The sequence below is a fragment of the Protobothrops mucrosquamatus genome, unplaced genomic scaffold, assembly GCF_001527695.2.
Source record: "Protobothrops mucrosquamatus isolate PMUCROS unplaced genomic scaffold, P.Mucros_1.0 scaffold5, whole genome shotgun sequence".
Lineage (NCBI taxonomy): Eukaryota > Metazoa > Chordata > Lepidosauria > Squamata > Viperidae > Protobothrops > Protobothrops mucrosquamatus.
The window spans coordinates 2520800-2534518 of NW_015386392.1; the positions used below are offsets into that span (position 1 = coordinate 2520800).

Here is a 13719-nt window from a genome sequence, read left to right on the forward strand (position 1 = left end):
CTGTTTCCATTGCTTATTGTATTTTTCCCTATACAGATGTTTGGGATAAAATCCTAGAGCCTGTCGCATCTATACGGAAAACCTCCGAAACGCTCCAGCTATTCCCCGCATATCTAAAGGGCGAAGATCTTTTTGGCCTGACTGTCTCTGCAGTGGCTAGAATAGCTGAATCAGTGAGTCTTTGGGCAGTGGTGCCAGACTGAATTTTCATCAATTCCTGCTTAGTAATAATCAGAATTTGGCATTTGTGGCAATTTTTTTAATAGGGTGCATTAGAGAAGAGTGCTATAGTTGGAACAGCAGAATTCAACAAGAGCTGAAATTCATCCTTAGAACAAATAAATGTAGAGAGACAAGATACACAGACATGCACAGACATATACACACATACACACTCTTTCTTTCTATCCTGTGGAAATAAATCAGAGCTTTCCCTGGTTGGTGGTGTGGTGGCAGTGGGAATGTAAATAAATCCAACTGTGTAGTTTCTCAGAGTTGCTCAGCAGTGATGGCATATATATTAAATAAATAAATAATACTTCTCACAATCTCCAACAGCACCGAATGTACCGGCCCTAAAATATTTCTCACCCCGGGAACATTTTAACCTGAAGTAAACTCCTTCCTTCTGCATTATAGCTGAAACCTGTAAACTGGTGAAGAAAAATCAGAATTGGTCTTGGTGCTACCTGTTTGTGCTTCTATATTCTTAAAGAAAATACAAGAAAAACAGGAATCAGTTTAAAGCACACTTTGTACTTCTTTCATCATTGTGAAGAAGATTGTTTTCTTGTATCAAGAGTTGTTCCTTTGGCTCTTCTGCAGTTTCACTGACCTGGATTTCTTTGTGTTTCAGCTCCCTGGGGTTGAGGCCTGTGAGCGTTACACCTTCCGTTACGGCCGAAACCCCCTCATGGAGCTGCCTCTCGCCATCAACCCCACTGGCTGCGCTCGTTCTGAGCCCAAAATGAGCAGCCATGTCAAGAGGTTTGTGTTAAGGTATTTTCTTTTAAATTCACATAGTACAGCCCAGGGTTTATAGGCTACGTAGGATACCTGTGCTTCTGTGTGCTGCTTACAAACCCTGCTGTCTTTGGCTGTGTATGTGGCCTGTCCAAGTTGGGGCTGCTGCTTTAGTGTCTCTGCTAGGTGGCTTTGAATGTCTGTTTACCTAGGAGCTCTTTTACTATTCAAAACGTTACAACTTTCAGAGAGATCTTCAGTTTTCCTTCTCTGTTTCTTCTGTTCTGTGACCCTTTGGTACAGGCCTCATACCTTGAATAGCACCAGCACTTCAAAGTCATTTCAGAGCACAGTTACAGGAGAACTAAATGCACCTTACAGTAAACAGTTTGTCCATTCGAAGTCTTCTCAGTATCGGAAAATGAAGACCGAATGGAAATCCAATGTCTATTTGGCACGGTCGCGTATTCAGGTCAGTTTGGACCAGGAAAGTATTAACTATATTTTTGTGTTGAAAATACTAGATGTATTTAAAAATAACACTTATTTAATAAGCATATGTTATATTTATTATCTATTCATTTCATTTACATATTCATGCTAATTTATCCTTCATTGAATCCCACTATTTGTTTATGTTTATTTATTACTAGCCTCTGTGTGCTGCCTACTTGAACAGCTCCATTGATTAATCTCCACTGAACATAGTGGGACTTTTTTCTCAGTACCAGTAGTCCTCCACTTAGGACTAGTCACTTAGCAAACCATTTGAATTTATGAAGGACCTTCCTGTAGCTATTTATGCCCTGGTTCCAAAGTTCTGATGGCTTGTGTTCCCCCTCCCTCATGATCACACTTCATGCCCTTGGCATTGACAGCCATTTGCATCATCCCATTGTCAATAGTGAGCCCTGTTTAATTTATTTTCTCATAAGCCACCATTTACTTCTTGTTTCTGCCAAAAAAAACCCTCCCCTTGAGTGCAATGGGTTTGCTGTGGCACTCACTTATGACTTTCACATTCTTTTAATGACAGCCACAAAATGTCATAAAATTGGCACGGTTGTGTGGTGACCTGCCACAATGTATGACCATAATTCCAGGTTCAATTACTGTCGTAAGTCAAGGACTACCTGTAATCATTGTAGCATTACTTGAAAAGAATTGTAGGATTGTTAAAAGTATCTTAAGTGGCCATGCTGAGATTTGGGGATCCATTTAAATCAGCAGAAGAGCCCAGTGATGTGCTTTGTTACCAAATCATTCCTGCCTTTTCAGGGCCTGGGTTTATATGCTGCTAGAGACATTGAAAAGCACACTATGGTAATTGAATATATTGGAACCATCATCCGCAATGAAGTAGCCAACAGGAAGGAGAAGCTTTATGAATCTCAGGTATTCCATAAGACAAGAAGCATTTGTGTTTCAAGCTTTGTGGGACATGGAGGGTCTAATGAGGACAAGAGTTCCATGGGTTTGGCACTAATTGCAACTTTACAGGGTTTTAAATATAGGTTTTTGTATAGATTTTAATGGTATTTGTATTTTCATTGATAACATCATCCTAAGTGCCCCCCCCCTCTCTTCTCCGTCCATCCATCCATCCGTCACTCTATCTCTCTCTCACTGTCTGTCTGTCTGTATCTGTCTATCACGGTTTCTGTACCTATTACTTGAAGCAGTGGGGTAAGTGTGTATATGTGTGTGCGTGCGTATTTAAGTGTTCAGATAAAGGAAATTTGTTGTGAACCAACCATAGCAACATTTGATTCTTTCAGTTGTAGAGACTACATGTGACCGTGATTAAGCTATGTTTGAGCCTTCCTTGGAGTTTCATTTTTGGTGTTTGTATTCTCAAAATCCTAACAAGAATGCTACTGTTTTGGAAAAAGACATTAGGGTTTCTGATGCTTTAATAAGCCTTTGGATTGTAATTACAATTCAGGAATGGCTACATATCATGTCTTTGAATATTGATAATTGTTACGCTGGCTCAGTCCTTTTTTTTCCTCCTGATTTCCTCCCCGCAGAATCGTGGAGTATACATGTTCCGCATTGATAACGATCATGTCATTGATGCCACATTGACTGGAGGTCCTGCAAGGTGGGTAGTTCTTATAGGAAATTAGTGCTGGATTAAAGGTAAAGGTTTCCCCTGTCCAGTCATGTCTGACTCTAGGGGGTGGTGGTCATCCCCATTTCTTGGGCAAGGAAGCATTGTCCAAAGACATTTTCTGTGGTCATGTGGCCAGCATGGCTATAAGCCAAAGGCACATGGAACTGTTGTGGCCTGTCGGCCGCTGGAGGACTCCACAGCCAAGTCAGAGGAGGAGGCACAGGAGTGGGCGTCGGGCCTAGCATCAGGGCCAGCTGAAAGCTCCAGTGGGGACGAAGGAATGGCGCTGTTGCAGCCAGGGACAGAGGCGGAGCCTGGGCTGTCTGCCAGCCCCCAGATGGAAAGGCTGAGACCTCCATGTCTTGAGGCAACTGATTCAGGAGAGGAGGATCACATGGGGCCACTGATTGATGCATGGGCACAGCGGAGTCTGAGGAGAGAACAGCGAGAGGCTATGGGCCGGTCTTCGGGGTGGAAGAGTCACCGCTGCTAACAGAGCCCCACCCTCAGCTATGGATAAAAGGCAGGGGCGGAGATGAATAGGTGTGGCAGACAACTATTCGTCTCCCTGCCGGTCAGCCACTTCTAATCGGAACTCCTGACTCTTGTTTGGAAACTTACCGGATCCTTGGATCCTGTGGTGCTGGGAGTCAGAGCGCCTTCTGAGCGTGTGCGTGTGTCTTATGTTAGAAAAGAGCCAGCTTGCTTGAAGGACTCTTGCTGCAAGCATGGTGAGAGATTGAGATTAACTCTGGGTTTTGGGAGACCACTGCAGGGGAAAAGTGAGTGAGCTTCGTTGTTTGGAGGCAAATAAAGACTCTAACCGTCGGCTGTGTGAAACTGCTGGCGTTCCTGAATAAAAGAAACATTGGAGATTTATTGGTGCGTCTATTGTGTTCAGGGAGCTGGATCAGAACAGGAACTCTGGTATCTTCCCACTGAAGTGATACCTATTAATCTACTCGCCTTTATTTGTATGCCTTTGAACTGCTAGGTGGGCAGGAGTTGTGGCAGGAAAAGGATCTCAACCTGTTGCACTTGAACTCAGGTCTTGAACTCGGGTTGTCAGTTCTCCAGCTGACAAGCTCAGCGTCTTTAACGGCTTAGCCATCATGCCCCAGTGTTAGATTAGAATGGGTCAAATTCAGCCTTGGAAGCTCACTGGGTGCCTTTGTGTCAGGCATTCTCTCAGTCAATTATCTGCATGGGAAAATTGTGGGAAAGATTGGAGGAAGGAGTGCTGTATATGATGCTAACTGGGGTTCCTGACAAAAAGGGCAAAAGACATCCAGGATCTTTGTACTTCTGGAAAAAAAACCCTTTACTTGAAACCTTCTTCCCACAGCAGCCTTATTTGGTAATTGTCTTTATCGCCAGTAGTACCTTCCTACTTTATTGCAGCCTTATTGTCACATTTCCTAACTTTAAATACTTAATTTTATCTTTTGTTGCTTAAAGTATCACGTAGTAAAATTATTTTACAATATATAAAAAATATCTACACTTCTCTTCCCTCCCCTATCTTATAGGTACATTAACCATTCCTGTGCACCCAACTGTGTGGCTGAAGTGGTAACCTTTGAACGGGGACATAAAATCATAATTAGCTCTAGCCGGAGAATCCAGAAAGGAGAAGAGGTAATGATTTATATGGTTTTTGGCACTACACATACATTCATATACTGAATATTCTGCTGCTGCTTTTTGCAAAGTATTAAATATTTGGTATTGATGGCTGGTAGACAGAGTCCTGCTCTTTAGGCTAAAGGCAAAGATCTGTAAGAACCTCAGAGTATGCTATCTAAGGGGAAACAGTTTCCCATCTGACAGATGAGAAATGCCTTTTTGTTTTTCCTGGGATACATCCTATTGAAGGCTGGCATGTTTAGGATCTGGAGGGAATTTTTGGGGGGCAGAAGACCCTTTAGCAACTGGAGCAATTTGCCCTTTGTTAAAATGCAGGCCAAAGGCATTATTTGGGGGGGGGGGGAATTGTCCTTTTATGGCAATGAACCGAGATTGAACTAACATGTTAATGAAATAATATGTTAAAAACAATTCAGAAGCAAACTTTGTCCAGGAATTAATAAGGAAGGACCTGAATTATATCCAATAGTTCCAGAACTAAAAGCAACATTGTAGGGTTACCTTGAGACTCCTTGTCTTTTAAGACAGTTGTTAAGATGCCCCTTATAGGACTCGGCTGTCTATAGACCAGCTTGGTCCAGCGGTTAAGGCTCCAGACTAAAAATGTGGTGAGTTCTAATCCTGCCTTAGGCATAAAAGCCAGCTGGGAGACTTTGGGCTAGTCCCTCTCTGATGAGGGTGAAGATTCGTTCTCTGAGCTTGTGGGTTGGTTTCTGAACGTTTCGTTACCAGACTAGGTAACCTCTTCAGCGGAGTTCAGGGGATGTCTGCGTTCTTCTGTTTGTAAGGTCTTGTGATGATGGGTCAGGTGTGGGTGTGTCAAGTGAGGGTTTTGTGATGGGTCAGGTACGAATCATCAGTGGGAATCAAGGATCATTGGAAGGTGAAGTGCAGGTTGGGGGGGGCTTGCATGGGTTGGTTGACGGTCGGTGCTGTCTCTGGATGGCCGTGCAGTTAATTTAGATTCTGAGGGGTTTGTAGGCTGGTTGTAGGTCAATGTTATGGAGTGCCAGGCTTCAAAGAACTCATGAGCGTGGTGAGTGGTAGCGTGACCTAGAAGACCTACTGACCACACAAAATCTTATAAACAGAACACTGACACTGACATCCCCTAAATTCCGCTGAAGAGATTACCTAGGTCTGGTAATAAAATGTTTGGAAACCAACTCACAAGCTTGGAGAACGAACCTTCACCTTCATCAGACACCCGAACTACAGATATTAGCCACTATTAACAGTCCCCGTCTCTCAGCCCAGCCCACCTCATAAGGTTGTTATTCTGGAAAAATAAAGAGAAAGGATTATTAGATATCCCATATGCTAAATATGGGATATTTATAAAAAGGCAGGATAAAAATAGCTGGTTTGTACTTCTAATTTTTTTATACAGATGTTTAATAAGAATGTTGAAAATGCATGTATCTTTTAATTCTGAAATACGGTAATAATTAAAGCTAATTGGTCGTTTTCATTTCAGCTGTGTTACGACTACAAGTTTGATTTTGAAGATGATCAGCACAAGATTGCATGTCACTGTGGGGCTGTAAACTGCCGAAAATGGATGAACTAGATGCATTCCTTATTCCCTCTGAGGGCTGCGTGTCCCAAGGAAGAAGTGATTTTTGATGCTGTTCATTTGGAGGGTGGGGATGTGTTTTGTGTATGAAAACAATCACTTCTCTCAAGTTATCTCTTCTACTCCAGTGTAAAGTGAGCACCAGAAGCCAGCTGGCAGAATATGGAGTTAGGCCTGGCTTCCAGGTACCCAAAAAGGAAACTGATCTCCAGACCAGTCCAGCACTTTTGATTTCATTAAAAGAGAAAATCTCTTTTCACTAAAGAGAAATCAGATTCGGGCAGAGAAGCTGTGGCTGACCTGCTGAAGGGCAGTGGGGCACTAATGAATGTAGACTGAAATCACCAGCGGTAAGGGAGATATCCAAAGTGCTGGCCACCGCCTTACTTATTAAAGGGGCAGGCCCTCTAAAAACAGGAAAAAAATTAAAAACGTAGACACCACTGAACAAGGAATGTACTGAAATGACTTCCTTAGGGATAGAGCTAAGGGAAAAATAACTTGCACTAAAATACATTTAAAATACTTGATTCCATGAGTCAGTTTATTGTAGTTTTGATTTCTGTAAAATAAGAGAAACTTTTTGTATTTATTATTGAATAAGTGAATGAAGCTATTTTTAAAAGGAAAAGTTAGAAGCCAAGCTGCTGCTGTTACCTGCAGAACTAACAAACCCTGTTACTTTGTACAAAAATGTAAATATTTTGAGTATAAAAGTACAGTATAAAAAATAGGAGTTGACCAAATGCTACCAGATCTTGCAGCAGTTCGGGTGCTTATTAAACTTAATAGGGATGTTACAATATGATTTCATGTATTACAATTACATGTCATTACAATTGTCGTGGGTAACCAAAATCTCATTTTAAGAGAGATTTTATTTTATTTTTTTAATCTTTAAAGCAGGTTCAGTTATGCTGCATTGACTTTTTAAAGCAGCCCTTCAGATTGATTAGAGAGCATGTAAATTACAGCAGTGGTTTTTGTAGATGTTTGAGGAAATTTAGATTAATCTATTTTATTTGTATTATATTGTTACATCCCTATTTCTTAAATCAGGTTTTTTTTGTGTGTAGAATTTGTGATAACTGTGAATAACTGCTAAAACCACCCAAACTAGATGCTGAACATTGATTTTCTTTTCAACAGAAATAGTGGAGATTATATGAACTGTTCAGCTTACACTAAAATTATGTAATGAAACTAGGAATGTGTAGTTTAAGTCAATAGCTGCCTTCTTGAAAAGTAAAATCAAGGAAAAAAATTATAGGAATTGTGCTTTCAGCTGCAGGACTCTGCCAATAGGATTTTGAAAAAAAGTAATTTAAAATGTGTTTGTATGAATTGTTTTTGTTTACATTTCTTTAAAAAAAATAAACACTGTTTGTGTTTGCTTGTAGAACCCTAATCAACATTTTGAACCAGGTTAGCTTTTTTATTTTGTATTTTCAATTCTGGTACTGACACTTCACAGTCTAAATATTAAAAAAAAATGAAGTTTTTTGTGTGCACAGCTAAAGTGGACTGTAAAACTGGTAGTATATTCAGTGATACAGCTCTGAACTTGTAATGTACATGGCATGATGTATTTTTATCTTACAGAATAAATCATTGTATATATTTTTCTCTTGATAATAGCTGTATGAAATTTGTTTCTTGAATATTTTTCTTCTCTTGTACGATATTCCAACATCCTACCAGTATTTGTCTTACAGGTTTTTATTCTGTTCTGTATAATAGTTATCTAATGTTGGCAAAAATGAATTTTTGAAGTATACAGAGTGTTATGGGCTTTGAAATTTGTGGAAACAAATTTAGAAAAATCGGCATTTACAAATAAAATATTTTACATCTATAAATACTTTAATATTTTCCTTTATGTCAGGATGCAGCACATCCTGAATATGTTATTTCCAGGGATACACCAAAGAGGCTGTTTTTGCCATCAGGATGACACCTTAGGTAGCTTGATGCTATACCCAAATCCCAATTCTACAAAAACAGATGCATATATAAAAAAGTATAGAAAACATAATTGCGCAGAGTATGTCTTATGCATAGCAAAACTTACATTATTTAATATGTTATGTTAGTAGTTCTAATTAAGTCCCCCCCCCCCCATTTTGGACATCCTTATCAGCTATAGAACCTGCTTTATTATTTAGAATTTTAAAAAGCCTATTTAAGATGATTGCGGCCCTCATACTTAATTAGGTAACCTGATGAACAGAGGACTAGGAAGCGCTTTCTATCACAAACAGACTGGCTGGTTTCATTAAATTAAAATAAAAGGTGCTGTTACAAAAGTTAAATCATAAATGGCATAAGGTTCTCAAGCATTTAATGTACACTAGAGACCAAAGGGACAGTTGCTAATATGAGTGTCAATAACACCTAGTGTTAATAATAAAAATGCAATACAACATACATAAAAATGGATATTTGTTTTCTCCCCACGACATTGCAAAGATAAACCATAAACATTTTTCTAAGCTATACTTCATATGCTGCCTGATTTTAAAAAGGAATACCAAAACCTTAAATAGAATCTACTACCATTTGCAATCCTTAATATGGGCCTTAAACCTTCACTGCATAAATTAAGGCCCAGGTATCCCAATGGAAGTTTTCAGTACAGTATCAAATTCAAGCTTCTCACAAATACTTATGGGTGTCAATATCTTCCAAAATGTAAAAAGATCTGGTTTTTTTTACCTCTTCACAAACAAATGGGGGTAGAACTGAGTATAGTAAAAACTCAAGCAATGTACAGGTAAGTCCTGAACATAGAATCATCACTTATCAACCATCTGAAGTTACAACCGATCCAAAAGGGGGACTTAAGACCTGGATTCCAAATTCTGATGGAGGTTCCTCCACAGTCACATCACCAAAATTTGGGCACTTTTCAACATGGCTCCATTTACCGCCATCTGCAGCATCCCACAATAATTGACCATGTTTTATGATGGTTTTGCCAAAAACTGACATTTACATCCAATTTTCAGCAAAAATGTGCCTGTAGAGAACCACTGGTTTGCTTACCAACTGCCGCAAAAAAGTTATAAAATTGTTTTACAACTGTTACAACATACAACTATAATGGGCAGCCTCTATTACAGTCACACGTCAAGGACCATCTGTAAACTTTTTAAAAATAGTGTTTTATACTGTGTAATTCCAAACTGCTTTATAAGAACCGAAAAGTCATGCCACCCACCCTTTGCCCCTCTTCCTCTCATGCAGAATTTCTCAACCTTAACAAGTTTAAGATGTCTGCACTTCAACTCCCAGAATTCCCCAGTCAACATGCCAGCTGAGGAATTCTGAGAATCAAAGTTTTAATGCTGCAACTCCCACAGTCACCCTATGGCCGTGGTGGCGAACCTATGGCACGCGTGCCACAGGCGGCACGCGGAGCCGTCCTTGGCACGTGAGCCATTGCTGGGCCGAGCTGCTTCCCTCCTCCTCTTCACGTATGCGCAGCGCTTCGTGCTCTCTGCACATGTGCAGCTCTTTGCGCTCTGTGCATGCGCAGCTCTCCAGGGGGTGGCTTTTTGGTTTTTATTTCCCTCCCATCTGCTGGGTGGTTGCTTCAAGTTTTGGTCTCTTCTGTTGTGCTTTGAGTTACCAACGAAGCACGTTTGTTTGGGGGGGGATCCCCACTCTGGTTGCTAAGCTTGCTTAAACCCCCTTCCTCCTCATCGGAGCCCCCCTTTGTCTGCAACTAGCCCCTGCCTCGCCTTGCCTTGCCCCGTGGCAATTGGCACCCCTGCCCTGCCCTCTTCCTTGCCTCACCTCACCCTGCAGGACGAGCCTCCTACCACTGCCCCACCCACCAGAGAACCCCTGGATCTCCCCCAATCCTGCCTGCCCGCCCCCCCCAGGCATCCCTCCCCAGGAGCGACATTGAGGTGGCCACGCCCACCCATGCTACCATGACTACCATAGCCACACCCACTTGGTGGCCTCGCCCACTTGGTGGCTACGCCTCTGGCACCCAGTGATGCATAAGTGGTTTCGGGTTGCAGTTTGGGCACTCGGTCTCAAAAAGGTTTGCCACCACTGCCCTATGGGCTTCCTGGCACACAAGGGAGCCTTGGTGAGGGCTGCACTGAAGCAGGCAAATGCTACTTGGTCTTTGGAGTCATCAAAATGGCATCCTGAACTGGTTCAAATATTACAGGACATGATAAATGAGACATTTAAGTAGGTTAAAATTAATAAAATTATTTACAAGAAAGGCAAAGCTAAAACATACTTTTTTTCCAGAATTCCAGCCATAAATGCAAATGAAAAAAGTACCATAATATTCTGCAAGAAATACTGGCAAAACACGATAGGTTTCTGACAGACCATTTAGGCCCGCTTCATTAGATCCATCCACTAATTAAATTACATTGTCCTAATTATGACACAGAGTATTTCCATATACTGTTGAACTCCAAGTAATGTCATTGCACTTCTACTCCTGCAGAAAGAAGGGGCAAGAAATGCACCCGCTTCTGCTCCACACTTGGAAGATTGTCGTCCATTGTGATTTTAACCATTAAAATAATTTCCTGTAAGTGTTCAGGGTTAGAAATAGCAGCAAGGATTGCCAGCCTTAGAAAATAGTGTACTAAGCTAAGAGTCCCTGTGCAAGTGGGCATTCCTTGAGGCGGCACTCAGTTCTCCAAGCGCCACTGCTGAAGGGAAGAGCCATCGCAAATGGCCATGGTGACGTAGCCTTTGAGATTAAGTGGATCAACCACCTTCATGCACTGCCCAACAGACACCTGATACAGCCGATTGTTTTTCTGCAGAGAGAAACAAAGCAGGTGAGATAAAACGGTTCCAAACCTATTTTTGCAGCTAAGTTATTCCTTTTGGCAGGCTGATAGGGTTACTTGGGGGGCTCCTGTGCCAGCTGTGCCTTTAATAGCAATAATAACAGCAATAACTTAGATTTATGTACTGCACCATTGTGCTTTACAGCACTCTCTGGGCAGCTTACGATGTATACGTTATTTGAATATTGCCCCCAACAATCTAGGATGGAAGCTGAATCAATCTTGAATCCAACAGGATACAACACTACGCTGTGGGCAGAGTTAGCCTGCAATACTACATTCTAACCACTGCACTACCAGGGCTCTATAGATTTCACATATTAGTCTTAATAAACTATGACTTGCTCATCAAAAAGACTACTTTGAAGTAATCCTGTCAGCATAAAAAAACTATCTGAGACATATATTCCATGCTTTCCCCTATGCCCATGTAAACCTACCCATTTGGTCTTGAAAGGCCCAGTTTTGATTAACAGTACTTTCATTCTTCAACTAGATTTTTGTTTCTATAAGTTTATTAGTTACCAATAAAATTAAAATACCATGTGATAATTGCCACTTCACAATTCCAGATGTAGACCATGACCACTTCTATTAGTGAATGAAGGCTAGGTATTTTGGCACTGTTCTGCTCCTAATAGATATTAATGGGCACCAGACTAAACACCAGGAGATGGTGAGTTCTAGTCCCATCTTAGGCATGAAAGCCAGCTGGTTGATTTTGGTCCAGATCCTTTCTCAGTCCAACTCATGTCCCCCCTCGTCCTTCTCATGAAGAGAAGGACGAGGGGGGACATGATAGCAGTGTTCCAATATCTCAGGGGTTGCCCCAAAGAAGAGTGAGTCAAGCTATTCTCCAAGGCGCCTGAAGGCAGTACGAGAAGCAACTGATGGAAACTAAGCAAGGAGAGAAGCAACTTAGAACTAAGGAGAAACTTCCTGACAGTGAGGACCATTAACCAGGGGAACAACCTGCCTCCAGAAGTGGTGAATGATCCAACACTGGAGGTTTTTAAGAAGAGACTGGACAGCCATTTGTCCGAAATGGTATAGGGTTTCCTGCCTGAGCAGGGGGTTGGACTAGATGACCTCCAAGGTCCCTTCCAACTTTACCATTATTATTATTATTATTATTATTATTATTATTATTATTATTATTATTATTATTATTATTATTATTATTATTATTATTATTATTATTATTACAGGATATTTGTGTGGGGAAAATAGAAGGAGAAAAAAGTATTAGGGATATTCACCATGAATTACTTGTAAAATAATAAAGGTGGGATAAAAATCAAATATATCGTGCTGAAAGGCAAGGATTTAAGCTTTCCGTAACATCAAACTGGACAAAACCTTTTTTGGCCATGTGGCATGTTTCTAATTGGGGCGCCTTGCCTTGTGAAAGATCCACGGCCAGTAAGTTTAAGCTAAGCATTCTCATGAATATCTAGTTTTCACAATAATTTGGGTAAACAGGAACTCATCCATGCACAAATAGAACCAATTCTCAAGCTTATATAAACTTTTAACAATCTTTACACTACACTGAAATTTATCCTGGCCAAATTCACTTACCCCAAGTAGCCACTGCTGAGATCCTCCTGAGCCGTGGCATTTCATAAGGCGTGGTGGATCGGATGTGCGTGTTTCAGATACATCCAAACACAGGAGGTTATTTAAGATTAATTCATGATCCTCATTATACATCCATACCTATGAAATTACAAATATTTTAGGATCACTAGGATGATTTAATCACTAAGCTGAGAAAACTATATACACTTCTCTTTCATGGTGATAGTAAATTCACCACCACATTTTCATCTCATGCCTGTTTTCCATCCTAGAGCAAAAATTATTTCTTACAGCAAGGGAATCTTATTTAAGGTGACATGATGTTCATTACTCAAGAAAATTATATAATTAACAAAACAACTAAATCACTTCTGCTCATAGGACCCTTTCCCACCATCCAGATGGAACCGCAAGAAAAGTTCTCATACAGAAATAGCTGCAGTGAGAGAGGAGCAACTGAAGTAGCTTTGATTGGCAGGTTCATGTTTCCAAGCTGATACATTTTGACGTTAATAACATTAGCTGAATTTACAGACGCTAACACTGAATAAAAGGGGACTTACAATTAAATACCAAGCAAATAACAAATTTTGCTTCTGTTTGGATGATCTCAAAAGACCCCACCCACCTACCATTTGTTTCCATCTTTCTGTTCTACAGGCATATTTCCAGCTTCATTAGATTTGTTTCATGTAATAATTTGCTTAAACTCAGAACATCTTTCCCCAACTTGATGTTTCCCAGAGGCGCTGGACTGCAATTCCCATAATCCCACCCAATGTGCCCGTGAGATTTGGAGAGTTGATTCAATACATCTGAAAAGAAAATGTCTATGGAGATTCTCAGTCATTCAAGTCAAGGTTGTCCCAAAGGTGCTTTTTTCACGAGGCAACTGGACTTTCTTGTTTTTCTTTGAAGATGATAATAATAATAAAATAATAATAATAATAGTAGTAGTAGTAGTAGTAGTAGTAGTAGTAGTAGTAGTAGTAGTAGTAGTAGTA

At 40.6% G+C, this 13719-nt stretch overlaps 2 protein-coding genes across 2 annotated transcripts in view; one reads left to right on the forward strand and one right to left on the reverse strand.

Annotated features, from left to right (window-relative positions):
- The window catches only part of KMT2C (lysine methyltransferase 2C), a 162981-nt gene extending 153548 nt beyond the window's left edge, over nt 1-9433 (forward strand). The window contains exons 53-59 of the mRNA XM_029282953.1: nt 37-173; nt 857-999; nt 1267-1435; nt 2242-2358; nt 2994-3067; nt 4609-4717; nt 6204-9433. Of these exons, the coding sequence (XP_029138786.1) occupies nt 37-173; nt 857-999; nt 1267-1435; nt 2242-2358; nt 2994-3067; nt 4609-4717; nt 6204-6296 (842 nt within the window). The 3' untranslated portion in view covers nt 6297-9433. The remainder of the gene's footprint in view (nt 1-36; nt 174-856; nt 1000-1266; nt 1436-2241; nt 2359-2993; nt 3068-4608; nt 4718-6203) is intronic.
- Nucleotides 9434-10612: 1179 nt separating this feature from the next.
- GALNT11 (polypeptide N-acetylgalactosaminyltransferase 11) overlaps nt 10613-13719 on the reverse strand; it is a 22821-nt gene continuing 19714 nt past the window's right edge. The window contains exons 10-11 of the mRNA XM_015832553.1: nt 12716-12853; nt 10613-11101 (exon numbers count right to left, since the gene is read on the reverse strand). Of these exons, the coding sequence (XP_015688039.1) occupies nt 10970-11101; nt 12716-12853 (270 nt within the window). The 3' untranslated portion in view covers nt 10613-10969. The remainder of the gene's footprint in view (nt 11102-12715; nt 12854-13719) is intronic.